Source organism: Acomys minous, assembly GCF_964271855.1.
Source record: "Acomys minous genome assembly, chromosome: 11".
Classification (NCBI taxonomy): Eukaryota; Metazoa; Chordata; class Mammalia; order Rodentia; family Muridae; genus Acomys; species Acomys minous.
The window spans coordinates 116,666,366-116,683,389 of record NC_140492.1 but is presented as its reverse complement, the minus strand read 5'-3'; the positions used below and the strand labels follow the sequence as shown (position 1 = coordinate 116,683,389).

Below are 17,024 nucleotides of genomic sequence, written 5' to 3'. Positions count from 1 at the left end.
TAACAAATGGGCAGATGAACTGGGTGCAGTGGCACACGCCTATAATCCCAGCACTCGGGAGGCAGAGGCAGGTGGAAACTCTGTGTGTTCGAGGCCAGCCTGGATTACAAAGGGAGTTCCATGATAGCCAAAGCTACACAGAGAAACCCTGTCTCAAAAACAAACAAATGAGCAAATAAACTTAATAAACGCTCTCCACGTAGGAAAAAAAAACCCCTAATTTATAAATATAGGGAAACAATCATCTTTAGCTACTGGGGGAATATAAATTATAGGTACAATGAGGTTGTGTTTCATGACAGTCTCAGTGAGTCATCAAACAAAACCATAACCAAAGCAAAACAAAACAAAACAAAACAAAAGACAAGGAATGCTGCTAAAGATACAAAGGAACGGGAACCAGATATATTGTTGTTGAGATTGCAAATTAGTACAGCCACTGTGAAAAATGGGCTTGCAGGTTTCTCAAAAATAAAGAAGGGAACCTCCATGTGAGCCAGCTATACCATTGCTGTGTATATGCCCAAAATCACAGAAACACTCACACAGCCGTACTTATTGTGGGACTATTTGCAACACGCAGGTTATGGGATCTGCCTAGGTGCTAGCTTGTGAATGAAAATATCTCCACTCAGTACCCAGTGGGTGGCGCTGTAGAGGAGGGTGTAGAACATTCTGGAGGCAGAGCATTGCTGGTGGAGGAGGTTTCTCTGAGGGTGAGATTTGAGATGCGATCTCTCTCTCTCTCTCTCTCTCTCTCTCTCTCTCTCTCTCTCTCTCTCTCTCCTTTCTCTCTCTCTCATCGTGGAAGATGTGATCTCTTGGCTTCCTGCTCTGACTGCCTGCTGCCATGGTTTCCTTGCCTTAACAGTTCCCTCTCTGGGAAACTCTTTCTTCTGTAAATTGCTCTTGGTCATGGTGTCTTATCGCAGCAGCAAAAGGTAACTAATACAGTGCACCTCAGCGGGTGAGTGGATTAGGAGGCAAATGACATGAACACAAGCCAAGATTGCTCAGCAGTTAAAGGGGCTAACAAACCCCTGAGCTGAGCCAGATCCCTGAGAGCCACACGCTGGAAGGAGAGACCTAACCCTGAAAGCAGTTCTCTGACCTCTCCGTTTGTGTGCAGTGGCACATGTGCACGCACTCACTCCCCCATACAGGGAGATGATGTGATAAGACTTAAAAAGATGGTAAAAGGGGATCTACTGGGAATGTGGATGGGAAAGAGAGGAGGAAGTCAAAATGCTAATAGAGGGGTTGTTGGATCAATCGAAGTACATTATATACACGTATGAGGATTAATAAAATCTGTGATTTTTGTACAATTAATAAATGCTAATAAAAGGTAGAATTCCACGCCAATTATTCTGCAGCTACATTGTTTGTATTTAGAAGACTCTGTTACTTACTTTGTGGGGAGTTGAATAACAGATTAGGGAGGCTGCATCTTCCCCTAAAGACTATGCTGATGCCGCCATTGAAGGAGGCCAGGGACGTCATGGGATAGGCCCTTTCTTGCCAATCCTAGCTTACACAAACACAGATCTGTCTGACAGAGCTAGCATCCCTCTGAAAGGAAATAGACAAAAAACAAAACAAAACAAAACAAAAGAAGAAAGTTTAGGAGAAGTCTGGCACAGCAAAGTAGCACACAACTGTAGCCTAAAGCAGACTGAAGTGTAAACTAGCCAGAGGCTCTGAGCCACCATCCGGCTCTGGCCGACCTACTCCACCTTCACCCACAACCGATCTGGCAGGTGCCAGTTTGCTTTAGGAATGAGATAAGTCCACATCAGAGTGTCCTTTTAAAAGTGAGATTTTCCTGTTGCCAAGAGAAGCAGACACTGAGGTCAGTCCTGGGAGAGGGAGTTGACAGCGAGTAGACATTGAGTCAGGGTTAGGAAAGAACAAGAAAGAGTAGCAGGCCACCCTAAAGGCAGAGCAGCTCATACAGTGAATGGCTGGAGCTTCTATCTTCTTTTAGGCTATTTGATGCCATCACATGTAAAATGGAAAGGGACAACATCTCTCTCTCTCTCTCTCTCTCTCTCTCTCTCTCTCTCTCTCTCTCGTACCCACAAACCAAATTCTACCAATTCTACTCCATCTCCATGTCCACTCTCAAGCCTTGCTTTGAAGCAGCCTGTTTCCATCCCTTCATTACTGCAAGCAAGGCCGCGATGAACACCTGCCTGAGAACAAGATGGCGCTGGTTGTCTACCGTGCACTGGACACTGCTTCAATAAATCAACTGTGCTCACCCCATTTATCAAACGGATCGCTAATGTGCAGAAAAGTTACATAATGTTCCCTGAATCAAAGGTCCAGAAAATTATGAAATTAGGCTTTGGATCCAGTCCTTCCGGGAGCTGAGACAGACCTGTACTTGGTGTGCTCTTCGGAGAATTCCCTTAGGCCTGTAGTTCTCAAACCGGCATCAGAATCATTTGGAATTACCTTAGGCCAGAGGCTCTGTCCGTTCTCCCCCAACCCCCTGTTGTGGGTAGTAAGTCTGGGTGAGACCTGAACATGTGCAGCCCCAAGCAACTTCCCCAGGAAGGCTGATGATACTTCTGCTCCTAAAATATACTTGGAGGAGCACAGAACAGTCGTGTGTGTGTGTGTGTGTGTGTGTGTGTGTGTGTGTGTGTGTGTGTGTGTCCCCGTCTATCTGTCTGTTGCTGGGTTGTAGGATGTATGTATCCTTGTGTAGAGGACTTTCAATTCAGAACATGGCTGCTCTTCCAAGAGACCACATCCAAAAGCCTTCTTGGCCTGTGTGATCCACTTGGATCACAAACACGCCTTTAATCCAGGAGACAGAGGCAAGCAGATCTTAGGTCAAGGACAGCCTGGTATAGAGCAAGTTTCAGGAAAAGAAAAGCTTAGATGCAGGCACGATGGCACACACCCTTATTTATTTATCTATTTACTTATTTATTTATTTAAACTTATTTCCCCCCTGCCCTTGTGCAACTGGAATAATTATACTTGGTCATGATTTATTTTATTCACTCTTTGTGTTTTGTTGTTGTTTAAAAATTGCATCTGTGTTCATAAATCAGTTAATACTTTTATTGTCTACTATTATCCTTGGGAGACTTGAGTATTAAGCCTATATTCCTATCACTGATGCACTGGACAGCTTTCTCTGATTTTTCATTTTTTAATTCTTCAGAAAAGTTTGTATAAGGATTACTTGTTCCTTCAGTCTTTGGTAAAATCTCCAAAAACATTGGGGGATTGTGTCAGAAGGAAAGATGTTTAGCTCCGACTCATTTTATAATTATTGGGTACCTACATCTTAAAAATTATTTTAAATTATTCACTAAAGGCCTGTAGATCAGGGGTAGATCCCTTGCCTGGCTATTTGTGTAGGGCCCTAGGGTCAGTCTCCAGCACTGTTTCCAAAACAGCAGCAACAACAAAACCTTACTGATAGTTTGGGAAGAAATTGCGCTTATGCACAATTTAAAATTTATTATTACAACGTTTTATAGTAATCTTACTGTGTTTGTACATATTATAATAATGGTGCCGGACGTGGTGGTACATGCCTGTAACCCCAACACTCGGGGAGGTAGAGGCAGGAGGATCTCTGTGAGTTCGAGGCCAGCCTGGTCTACAAAGCGAGTCCGAATCTACACAGAAAAACCCTGTCTCAAAAAAAAAGGTATAATAATGTTTTATGATTGCATATTCCTTATGCAAAAATAATAAACTTTTATAACATTAATTTGCTTAAAAACTAAAAGATGCATTAAGGTCATGGTATTTTCATTTAAAATATACGCAGAGAGAACAAACCTAGAGGTCTCATTGACCTGGAAAAATTAAGCTGGAGGAAACCAGAGAGCACGACTCGGCGACGCTTTACGGCTGTCGTGCTGGCTTCGCCTCAGTCGTGATGCTCAAGTCCGTACCTGGCGGCCCTGGAGCTGGATCCAGTGCTAAGCGGGAAAGCAAGGGCAGTAGCCATACTTCACAGAGGACGGTTGGGTGTCAGCAACTGGAAACTATGTCGCTCTGCATGTTGTTATGAGGACACCCTGCTTCCTGGAGAGGGAACCGCGCAAGGCGGCCCCAGATACCCCAGGAGCTCCAGCGGGTGGAGGTGCGCTCGCCTCCTCCATTTCTCGGGTCACCTACGCCAGCCCTAACCCTACTTCCCCCGTGGGTATGTTTGGGGGTGTCGTGTCGTGTCGTTTTTCTCGCGCAGTTTTGTTCACTTCTGGAATAAAACGCTAGGAGTTGTATGATATTTCCAAATGCACAGGTGTGGTCCTAGTGCGGAGTCGGGAGCCTCGGTGCAAAAAATTTAAGGTGTCTCAGCTATGAACGTAATCTACAGTCATATTTGAGTGCTTTTTTTCTTAATCAGTTTTGCTTTGTTTTTTGTTTAACTATGACTAGTAAAACACACATTTAAGTAAAAACAATCTAGTCTTCGTCTTTCAGTACTTCACTCACCTGCCTCATGCCTCCCTTCCTCCCTCTGTTCTCCCCCCCCCCACACCCACACCCCCGCTTTGGTTTTCCAAGACAGGGTTTCTCTGTGTAGCCTTGGCTGTCCTGGACTCCCTTTGTAGACCAGGCTGGCTTCGAACTGAAAGCGATCCACCTGCCTCTGCCTCCTTGAGTGGTGGGATTAAAGGCGTGCGCCACCACACCTGGCCAGCTTTCTTTCTTATACACCCAGGACTACCTGCTCAGGGGTGGGTACACACAGGGGGCTGGACCCGTGTGCGTCAATCATGAAGAGCATGCGCGTGGTCTTGCCCATAGGCAATGTGATGGAGGGATTTTCTCCTCTCAATTGAAGTTCCCTCTTCCTAGTTGACCCTGGCTTATATTAAGTTGGCAAAACCCTAACCAACACAGGAAGTAAAGACGGGAGATCAGGAGTTAAAAGCCAGCTTCATTTTCTTGTAGGAGACGGGGACTAACACAGAGATCCACAGCTGGGCAAGGTGCAGAGAGTGACTTTAGGACACTCCATCCTGAAGGGCTTATCTTCATCATCCACTCAGGAGAGGAGGTAGGAAGACTGTGAGAGGCAAGGGATGATGGATGACTCCAAGGAAACATTGTCTTCCAAACAAAGGGACTGATGCATGTATGAAATCACAGACTGTAGCAGCGGGAACCCGGCCTGCACAGGTCCAAACCTGGCAGGGTCCCAGGGCAGAAGCAACGAAGCAGACATAGGCTTCCAGTCCTAACCAAGAAGCTAGCTCCAACTGACATCCACTGGGAAAGGAAAATTAGTTTTCTCCAATGACGTTTCACTGGGTGTATTAGCCACACCTCAGGGTAGGTACCAGCCCAGGAGTAGTTGGCCAATGCAAAATGAACTCAATTGCGTGTGTGTGTGTGTGTGTGTGTGTGTGTGTGTGTGTGTGTGTCTTAAGAACGAGAGAGCAAAAATAACAAAGTTGGGTGGAGGGATGTGGGAAGGATATGGGAGAAATAGAAAGGGGAAAACCATGATCAAAATATATTGTATAAAATTATATTTATATAAAGAAAAGAAAACCACCTTCAACTAGATAGTGAGTTTGAGGCTATTTTGGGATACAAGAGATCTCAAGAAACAAAGCAAAACAAAATATAACTCAGCCAGATTTGAGGAGTTTCATCTTTTTAAATGATGAAATAGGTTACCAAACACTGTGCAATGGAATTATTTAAAATTTAATATAATTTCAACTTTCTTATAAATAAAAGTATTGTCTCATAAAAGAAAAATGCAGTATGATCTAGGTGAGTGCTACACGCCTATAATCTCAGCACTAAAGGCGACAACAGGAGGTTTTGTGAGCTTGAGGCTAGCCTGAGGTACACAATGAAACTCTAGCTCAGTAAATAAAAGTGTTCTATACACGTAATCCCAGCACCTGGGAGGTGGAGGCAAGCGGAGAATCAAGAGTTCAGAATCATCCTTGACTACGTAGTGAGTCAAGCTAGACGGTAGTACTTGAGACCCTGTCTGAAAAAGCAGGGAGTTGGGGAGAGAAAACAAAATGCAGTTTGAAGTGCACATCTCAGGAAACAGTAAAAATAAAATGAAATTAAATTAAATTAAAAAAATATGTGTGCCGTCATCAGAAAAAGCACTCATGGTCAAGAAAGCATATAAAAGATCTGCCAGGTTGTTTTCAGTGTCTCAAGGCTAGGGGCAGTTAATAAAACCGTGTTTAGAATGTGATTTGACACGCTGGTTGCTATTTAGTGTCACAGTGAATCAACCGACCGTGCCCTCGGAAATCTCAAATAAGGGGTTGCCTAGCGTGGCTGTGTCTGTGAGAGATTGGTCTTGAATGATGACTGATGGGAAAGGGCTCAGCCCACTGTGTGACACCATCCCTAGACTTGTAGTCCTCACTGAACATGAGCCAAATAATGACCCAGGAAGCAGTGCTCCTCTGAGTTTCTGATTCTAAATCCTGCCTCGAGTTCCTGCCTGACTTTCCTAATGGTAGACGTGGCCCTGGAAGCATAAGAGGAACAAATCCTTTCCTCCCCCAGCAGCTTTTGGTCGGAGTGTTTTAAGACACCAACAGAATCAGCCTAGGAACGCTAGCTAGAAACATACGCGCGCATCTAATGAGTGTCAGGGTCGTGGGACCATGTCACATAGGATGCCCACAGCTGTTACTGAGCAGGCAGACAGACGAATCAGTTTGTGATGCATAAAGCTGCAGTGCCCAGATGAAATGCATACTTCCGGAACTGTGAAATGCTTGGAAGAATAAGGAGGGGCTGGGAAGTCCCCTTACCCGCTGTCAAGATGTGTCACTTGCAGAGCAAACTCTAGAGAGTGCAAGGGGCTTCGGTTATTTTGTACCTTAGAGGTGTCCAGATAAACCAGTTAGTTCTTAAACACCTGGAGAGGAGTTACTGGGTTTACATCCTGCCTGTCACTTTCCAGCTGACTCCGGGTGGGTTACTCTCAGGCCTATTCCTGTTTCAGTGCGTCTGTATTATGGAGCAGGTGCTATGACTATGGTAACTGCACCTGCTGTGTCACAGAGTTGTTATGAAGAGTTTCTACATCTTAGTGCTTAGACAGTAAACAGTGACTGGAAACACACCAAGAAGCTAATGTGGAGCAGTGAATGGCCTGTGGTCCGTACCAAGATGTGTATTTGCCATTGGTTATTTTATCTATTTTAGGTGTTGGAACCCAGGGCCTCCTGTGTGCTAAGCATGTGTGATACCACTGAATTGCATCCCAGTCTCACTTATTCACAATTGACTTCTAAAAGAGGGGCCAGTGAGGTGCCTCAATGACTGAAGAGCTTGCTGTACAATTCTGACAACCCGTGTTCAATCCCTGAAACCCACATGATGGTGGAAGGAAAAACAAAACAAAAACAAAAACAAACAAACAACCCAAAACACCTACTCCACAGAGTTGTCCTCTGACCTCCACAACACTACAGGTTGCTGATTGCTAGCTCTGTGCCAAACACAGCACACATGATCTCACTTAGTCCTGAGAATAATTAAGCAAGAGAAATACTGTTTTATAGAAAAGAAATGATCTTAGAGAGACTAAGTAATGTCCCTAGTTCCTGGAGTTGAAAGGTCATACATCCCAGTACATCAGCAATTCTCAAACTGGGTTTCATAGACCCCCTGGGAAAGCCCAACAGGTGCTTCCCCAGGATCCATGAACTCGCCAGACCTTTTAACCACCATGCCCTGGTTTTCCAGAAGAAGAGCATCTTAGGAGAGCACTGGACTCTGGCTCCATGGTAATGCTAGTGAGGCTGGCAGGTGCGGTATTGTCTTCATCATCCCTGGCCAATCAGAAAAGAACCTATTGAGCATCCATCGCAGTGCCTTCACACTCAGGAGGGGCCAAGTCACATCATCGAGGTTCAAACAAACAGGTGAGGAGGAAGCACTTGTCACCCTACCTGGCAGGACATGCATCAGACCCACACTCAAGCCACCTCCACCAAGGGTGACGTTCTCTGTTCACAATAGTGATTTTATTTTTCAGCCAAACCTTATTAACGCCAGCATACTGAAATCACCTTGGCTTTGTAGTTGGGTTTTTACATTTTGAACATTTTCCCACTGTATAGTAGAAGTGATTTATAATTGCACAATTATACCCGATTTTGTTAATCCATGAAGTAACAGTACGATAATTACTCTCGGCACTCGGGAGGCAGAGGCAGGTGGATCTCTGCAAGTTCGAGGCCAGCCTGGTCTACAAAATGAGTTCCAGGACAGCCAGGGCTGTTACACAGAGAAACTCTGTATCGAAAAAAAACCAAACCAAAAAAAGTCAATGCTGAGAATAAAGAGGTGTTTCCCACACATTATTGCTGTTGAAAAAGGCTGCCATTGTATCACACTGTTTCCTTAATCAGAAAAGAATGTTTTAAAAAATACCTGTAGCTACAGTATAGATACAACTGCTTTAGGAACCAAAATACAACACTTCACTGATGATCTAGGATTGAGAGAATACACAAACCTTTTTTGTTTGTTTGTTTTTTGAGACAGGGTTTCTCTGTGTAGCTTTGGCTGTCCTGGACTCGCTCACAGAGATCCTCCTGCCTTTCCTCCCAGAGTGCTGGGATCACAGGCATGTGCCACCGCACCCAGCTGCACAAACGTATTTTAACTTCAGGCATGACCTATAAGAAATTGAAGGGGGGGGGGGGAGAGGAGCTGGAGAGGTGGCTCAGAGGTTAAGAGCACTGTCTGTTCTTCCAAAGGTCCTGAGTTCATATCCCAGCAACCACATGGTGGCTCACAACAATCCATAATGCAGCCTGCAGGCACTGTATAGGTAATAAATAAACTTTAATTACTAAAAAGAAAAGAAATTGATGGGAAACAGGTTCTTGGGCCGATATGTCAGCCCTGTCAGGAACCACTGATGAAATGGAAAAGAAACTTTACAAACACAAACATATATTGGTAATTCCTCCCCTACATGATAAGATTGGTTTTGTTGTTGTTGTTGTTTTTGTGCTTTTAGCATCAAGTGCCTAACAAGTATCTGTGCAATTCAGGAGCCATCTTGACGGCTGTGAGAAAGTAGGCTGCCCACAGATAACTAGGCACCTGCGGCTGTAGAGAAAAATCTCCATAACCTCTATCTTTTGAATATCAAGAGAACCCGAGTCAAAGTACAGTTAGAACAGCCTGGGGCCCGTGAGGTGGCCAAGTAAAGGCACTTGCTGCCAAAGTTGGCTGGAGTTTAAGCACCAGGACTCACATGATAGAAAGAGAGAACTGAGTCTTACACACTTTCTTCTGGCCTCCACTTGGTTCCATGGTACCCCTGCTAAACACAGATTAAAATGTAATACAGTTAAAAAAACAGTTAATTGAGTCTAGTCCTAGATTGTGGGTTAACTAATCTGGTTCAGGGGCACTGGATGGCAGACATCCACATTGGCAGATACAGGGTGTGCTCTGCCTCTGGATAGAGTCCAGGGTTTTGGTCATGGATCAAGTCACCTGCTGCCTGATTAATTTGGAGCCTTTTGGGAATGTCAATTATTGAAGAGTAGTTTAAGATACCATTAAGATAATGGAAAAGCATTGTCCCTAAAAGAACAAAACGTGTTTCTCGGTTTCAAATTGGCACAGGCCACTTCCTTGTCCCTTCCTTGGGTCTGCTGCAGCTGCCAAGGCCATCCGTCATCTTCCTGCACTTCCGTGTCTTCCTCTCCGTTTGGCTTTCCACCCTGGATGTAGCGATTGGACCCAGAACACTTCGTGCTACCACAGAACACCCTTGTCCTTCAGTAAACGGAAATTTACTGAGGAAGAATTGGCGTCAGGCCCTCTCAGTGCCGTAACTGTTCTTCAGCCACACCTCCACGAAGTTTCACTCAGTATCACTTATTATTTTTAGATTTTTATTATGATCATGGTAACTGTTATTTTGGTTTCTCAAGACAAGGATTCTTTGTGTAGTCCTGGCTATTCCTGTAGACTACACTGGCTTTGAACTCACAGAGATCCACCTGCCTCTGCCTCCTGGGTGCTGAGATTGAAGGCGTCCATTTAAAAGATTATTTTATGTGTGCTTCCCTGCATTGTGTGTGTGTGCCCCCACTGCTCTGAACTACTGACCCGTCTGTCCACTCCAACACACACACACACACACACACACACACACACACGGCATCACTTATTTTAAATGGCAGAACTTGGGGCTTGTCAGACAATGTGGGTTTTCCTCTTCCAAACACCTTCCAGTAAGGCCCTGACTCTGAGCCACACACTGCAGCTCTCGGCTCTCTGATTGTCATCGCTAGATGTGCCCGTCTCTACCAGGACTCAGCCCCTGTGAGGGTTGGTGCTGCAAGGCAGAGCCTCCCTCATTCTCCCCACCTTCACCCCCCAATCCCTACCCTGCCCTTCTCCTGTAGGAGGGACAGCTGGAAGGGAGGCCTCACCTGCATTTCAAAGCACTGCATGAAAAAAAAAGTTATCTGGTAGAGTTGTAGACCCTGGGTGTTAAGCCTGAGCCAGTACATTTGAGAGGCTTTGAAAGTACTGCAGGCAGGCACAATGGTGAATTTCTCTGAAGAGACGTTATACAACAAAGCGAAAAGCTCCCTTCCTTATCTCGTTAGATTAGATTGGTAGAAATGAAGGAGGAGCCAAATTTCTCCTTTCCTGATTCACTTAAGCCCAGTACTTGGATGGACTACACCAAAGTCCTTGAGTAAATACTGACAGGAAGCACACAGTCAATAAGATGCAGCCAGCCGGAGGAGAAGGGCAGAAGCAGGTCTCCTGCCACCTTTGAAGCCATCTGTGTGAAGCCAGCATAAAGAGCCACCATTGCTAGGTCTGATGTTTTTTTCTGGACAGGGACTTGAACCCAGGGTCATGTGTGTGCTAGGTCAGCTAAATGTGCCCTTAGCCTTAAACTCTCACTGTAAAGAGAAGCTGTGAATCCGTGTGTGTGTGTGAAATTTGTTTAGAAATGTTGGGTTGTGTATTTATTTATTTATTTATTTTATTTTTTGGTTTTTTTGAGACAGGGTTTCTCTGTGTAGCCTTGGCTGTCCTGGACTCACTCTGTAGACCAGGCTGGCCTCAAACTCACAGCGATCCACCTGCCTCTGCCTCCTGAGTTCTAGGATTAAACGTGTGCACCAGCATGCCTGGCTCTGTAAAAAGCAGACCAGACCAACTTTATATTCCACCTTTTCTTTGGACTCAAGTCCGTTTAGGATGCGACGTAAGAAAAGATGACTGGAAAAACGCATCATTCATAACTTTCTATAGGTTGAGGGCTTCCTTCTTTTTTACCCTTTAGGGAATTAGTAGTCTATAATCTGTCTTCAGGAGGACTTTCTACTTAAACTTCCTACAGCCAATGTTAGTGTCATAGTTCACTAACTTACATACTTCGTCCGTTAGTTAAGTGCTAGCAGGGTGTGGTGGCTCATGCCTAGCATCTGAGCACTTGGCCTGAACCAGAAGGACTGTTGTGAGTTCGAGGCTAGCCCAGGAGACGGGGGTATGTTCTAGGCCATCCAGGGCTGCTGAGTGAGACTGTGTAGTTTAGCGGTAGAGGACGGTTTCTTGCGTGCAGTGTAGTGAGTGCTACAGGGGTAGGCTGCTTTCAGTCCAAATGCAGGCATGAGCTCAGCATACATAGTCACTACAGATGCACAAGCTAAGTTCTCCTCGGCACTCTGTATGGCTCAAACTCTGATCAGGCCTCCCTTTCTAAGGGCTGGATGAAGCTTGGTACCACAAGGCTGCCTGCTAATGAAACCTGCAGCTTACCTGCCAATGCTGGACTTTTTTATCCTCTAGGGAAAAAAAATGTACACAAACTGACACACACACATGCAGACGCAGATTTGCATACACATGTGCATACAGATTCATACACACACACATTAAGGAAGTTTGCTGTTTGGGGAGTTTAGATGGAGAACAGATAACCGAGCTTCTAGCTGGGAAAAACTAGTATTCTGTCACCAGAAAGTGGCACCTGCATAAAGGGCTCGTCCCCAGGTAGCGGACTAGCATTCCCGGGGTAATGGGTTCCTTCCAACACCCCCGATCTTGAACCTGTGCTGTTCACCACATGACCAGAGAGCGATGGAAAAGTCTCACCCAAAGACAGGAATCTCTCCCAGCTCACTCCTTCCAGCCCCAACTTAGGCGCATCGCTCCACCCTTCCCTAGAGCCCCAGGTGACTGGGGTCCCCGACTCACCTTCTGAGGTTCGAAGAGCCATACACACAGCCACAGCCACGAGGGTAAGTCCTGCTTGCTGCATTCCCGCCTGACCCACTGAGTCTGGCAAGGACTGGGGTGAGCCTGTGGGAGCAGGAAGTGAATCTAAAGGTGTCCTTGGGTGCCGAGTAACTGCATTAAGCCGGCCAGGTGGCCCCGCCCTGGGAGGTTCTTACCTTTCTTAACACCATGTTCCAGCCTGGCAGTTAATCCTCATCCTGATGTGTGTTCACATTGCCGGGGACTGGAGAGCACCAGTGGCCATGTGCCTGCTGCTGAGGTCTTTACGAGTTGGTAGTGTTCATCAGAACCATTTGGAAACCATTAAAAATATAGCAGTCTAACCGGGGCTTGGTGGCACAAACCTTTAATCCCAGTACTCGGAAGGCAGAGGCAGGCGGGCCGCTGTGAGTTCAAGGCCAGCCTGCTCTACAAAGTGAGTTCCAGGACAGCCAAGGCTAACACAGAGATCCTGTCTCGAAAAACAAAAACAAAAAATAAAACAAAATAGCAGTCTACATGGGTATATTTGCCAACCTCTATCTGTACACCAGAGTCCTAGGGTAGGAGTGTCATTTGAATTTCACAGAAGCTTTGTGGACGATTTTGATGGGCAGGTCTTTGAGAGTCATTGCTAAAAAAAAAAAAAAAAAAAGAATTTGTTTGTTAGTTTGTTTTTCTGAGACAGGTTTACTCTGTGTAGTAACCCTGCTGTCCTGGACTCTCTTTGTAGACTAGGCTGGCCTTGAACTCACACAGCTCTGCCTGCCATTGCCTCCCGAGTGCTAGGATTAAATGTGTGTGCCGCAACGCCCCGCTTTAAAAGAAAAGAAAATTTAAGGGCTTGAAACAGGGAGTTTCTGTGGATGAGGGTGATAAGTCACAAAAATTATCTGCAGAGAAAGATAGAACATTCACAAAAGGCTTGCTGTGCAGTCGGATTTGGGTTTATTTGAGAGAGAGGTCAGTCAGGCCGAGGGCAGTGACTGTGGGAAGGCTCACGGCAGGGTAAGGAGCCCTGTTCTAGGCCAACCTTGCTGCCATGCCCTTCAGCCTCCTGAGTAAATCCATTGTGTAGGAGCCGATGGCTGGATTCTGTTTTGTTTGTTGTTGTTGTTGTTTTTTGTTTTTTTCCCCTTCTGGTTTTTTTGAGACAGGGTTTCTCTATGTAGCTTTGGCTGTCCTGGACTCGCTTTGTAGACCAGGCTGGCCTCAAACTCACAGTGATCCCCCTGCCTCTGCCTCCCAAGTGCTGGGATTAAAGGCGTGTGCCATCCCTGGCTTGCTCCCCCATGGCTGGATTCTAACTGTCTCTCCCTCCGAGCGACACCAGGCATTGTCCTAACTTCTCTGAAAATAACAGTGCCGTCCAATGTTATGCCTTGCTCCCTCTAGCCAGGTGGCCCCCTGAATGCCTGCAGTGTGGTCTCAGGTGTAATTTAGAGATATATACACCAAATTGTACAAAAAACCTTTAAAGTCTCATTAGATATCATGGCTTACTTAAAATATAGTCTTAAAAAATATTTTCATCCATCTCTTTGGTTTGTTTTGAGACAGTCCCTGTCTCAAGCCAGTCAGCCTGCAAGCCAGGCCCTGGAATTTGTAAGTGCCCCTGCCTCTGCCTCCCAAGTGCTGGGATTACAGGTGTGCCATCACACCTGACCTCTTTTTTATTTTCTAGATTACCTCAATGGTGTCCTCCTAGGACTCTCTCCCAAGTTAATGTTGAAACTCTATCTCTGAGCACAGCATTGTTGGGGAGGTGCTTAGCTATGAGGTGCTTAGCTACACCCCAACTGAGAGGGCCTGCAGAAGTGGGCTGTGTCTCTTCCGTTTCTCTGCTGTGTGAAGGATGCAGAAATGGGTTCTGTCTTGGAGAGAGAGACTTAGCTTGCTAACACCCTTAGTGGGCGCCTCTCGGTCTTCAGAACTATGATGGAAAATGTTTCTGTTCCTTAGAGTTGTACAGCCTTAGATGTTCTGTCATTGCCGTAATATGGATCAAGTGAGCACACTGCTGCTACAGAGGGCTCGGAACTCTGAGTCCAAATTGTCCCCAGTTGCCAACCTATAATTTTACCTTCAAGAGCTACATTTATAATAGAACGGGAGCCGGGGAAATTGGCCAGGACCTGTTGTGTACGGATTTGCAAACTCGCGCACACACTAACGTTCACCAGGCTGCCTGGTCCCTAAAATCCCCGCCTGAGGGTGGCCTTCCAGTGTGAGAAAAGGCTCTGCTCAGATGAAGGGAAGGGCACTGCGGGGCAGTATGAGTGGTTTTCAGTTGAACAGGACAAAAAGTTATGCGGACGTTACAGAGGATTGATGAGACACTGATTTTGATGATCTGGGGGTTATAGACCTTCGTATGGACCCTTGTTTGCTCTGTCATTGTGCGTGTAGCTTCTGCTAGAAAAGGCCACTGTGTCCCTGTCAGGAAGCAGGCCCAAGGCAGGTTCTGGGGATTGCAAAGTACAGGGATGTTTGTGAGGGTTTTGTTTTTTTAAGCACTTTCTCTCTTACACTTCTTCCTCAGGGCACTAGAGTGAGATGATGCTTGGCTGGAGCACTAGAAGACCCTTTGCACAGCATGTAGGACTGAGAGGAACTGACTGTGATGAGAACTACAACGCTGGGGCAGGGGTCGCTGTCATCCTCCTGTTACAGCATGATCCTGACGTTCGTTAGCAGGAATCTACACACACACACACACACACACACACACACACACACACACACCCAACGAGCCCACATCCTTCTGAATCAAGACACAGGTGAGAGAAAAACTGGGTTAGAGTGTGGTTTGTGTTAAGGTGAAGGGAAAAAAACAAATCATGGGGCTTTGTCAAGGAAAAAATATGGTCTAAGGCCTGGCTGTGGGTTATATGTGATGAAGTCCTCATGCAGTAAGCCCAGCCTGTGTCCAGGAGGCCACGTGCGGCCCACGACAGCTATAAATGTGGCCCAATACATTTGTAGATGACAACGTCAAGTTGCAATGCCAAAAGGCTAGGCACCCCTGCACATGGGCCAGTGTTAACTCAGAAAGACCATGAAATTCCATGTATCAGTAGGGCTTGTTACTACAGTGCACGCCCAACACAGTCGGCTTATAAAGACGAAAGGTTTCTTTATTTAGCTCACAGCTTTGGGAGGTTCAAGAGCACACTATCCTCATCTTAGAGCTTAGCTGTGTCAAAAACACAACAGAGATGCCTCCGTCTCTGTGTGTGTCTAAGAGCTTGCAGCACTAAACAGGAGACCAGGCAGGAAGAGGCTGGCATCCCACAATCCTCTGGGAGGGCACACCCTCAATAGAGTACCATTCTAAGGTTCCATCACATCCTAACATCACCAACCTGGGGACCAAGGCTATAATCACAGCCCTAGGGAGGATGCTCAGATTCCAGCCAGACCCATAGCAAGTGGCTCCAGAAGCAGTTTTCATTACCTGACGGAAACTGCAAACAAGAAGACTGGGGATTAATTGTGTGCCTTTCGGGCCTAGGATGCAGCCGGAGGGCAGAGAGATAGAAACCTAAAATTATGTGAGCTTTGTGCTTCCCACTGTGAAGCTTCCTTTAGGCTAAAAAGCTTCAGCTGTAAACTTTCAGAGACTTTATTTCTTTACCAGGAAAATCCAAATAGTGTAAAGGGAAGTGAGGTGACAGGGATGGATGGGAAGGAGAATTAAATTATTCTCTCTCTCTTTTTTTTTAAGTTTGAATCTAACGAAGTTGAAATAGTAAGCTATTAAGTCTTTATTTAAACCTTTAATGGCATTTTATTAAACTTAAAAAATAAACATTTGCATTGTAGTTAGCAGAGTCACATGTATCACATTAACTCAGTTTCACAATTTATTAACATGAGATAACGAAGCAACGGCACCATAAAACCACTAAGATTTTATAAAGCACTAGAAGAAAGTCAGGGACAGGAAGGCAAATGCCAAGAGCTCTCCTTGTGGTTGGAAGTCGGCTGTGGAAACCCACAGTAGGGAAACAGTCTCCGGGGAGGCTTGGGAGCAGGATGGAGGGGGGGGGCTGGCAGGCGGGAGGAATAACAGTTGATGAGCTGAAGCACAAACAGTTAACTATGACTGACAAAAATTAACTGTGCATTTCAAAAACGCCAGCAGAGAAGATTTGAATGTTCCTGACACAATGAAATGGGTGTGTTTAAACACAGCAGGGCCCCATTAAAAACTAGGCTCCTAATACTTATGACAGGCTACTGAGTTACTTAGCAGAATATAAGTTTGTTATTATATTCATATTATGTTATGTTGTACCCACTGTAGAAAGCTTGGAACATGTAAGAAGGTACACAGTAAAAACAAATATCTAGCTGGGCGTGGTGGCGCACACGTTTAATCCCAGCACTCTGGAGGCAGAGGCAGGCGGATCGCTGTAAGTTCGAGGCCAGCCTGGTCTACAAAGCAAGTCCAGGACAGCCAAGGCTACACAGAGAAACCCTGTCTCGAAAAACAACAACAACGACAAAACACAAAACAAACAAACAAAAACCCCTCAACTTGTTGGCACATTCATCCTTACAATCATTCTAGCCATGTCTTCCTGGAATAAATGCTGAAGAAGAGTCTGCTTTATGTGAGACAATGGAGGCTGGAGACAACTGGGGAGCAAAGGAGGCGTGGCCACTGTCAGCAGGAAGGAAGGCAGCTCCACAAGCCACAGCTGTGTGGTGATGCCACCAGAAGCTTCGGGCACACCGGACAGAGGCGTTTCTCCTGGCCCAGGAGCCAGCTG

General features: G+C 45.8%; 1 protein-coding gene across 1 annotated transcript in view; it reads right to left on the bottom strand.

Moving 5' to 3' along the window:
* The window catches only part of CCL28 (C-C motif chemokine ligand 28), a 46,512-nt gene that overhangs the window by 11,968 nt on the left and 17,520 nt on the right, over positions 1–17,024 (bottom strand). Inside the window, exons 2-3 of the mRNA XM_084800702.1 lie at positions 12,423–12,880; positions 12,226–12,330 (exon numbers count right to left, since the gene is read on the bottom strand). Coding sequence (XP_084656828.1) covers positions 12,226–12,289 — 64 coding nt within the window. The 5' untranslated portion in view covers positions 12,290–12,330; positions 12,423–12,880. The remainder of the gene's footprint in view (positions 1–12,225; positions 12,331–12,422; positions 12,881–17,024) is intronic.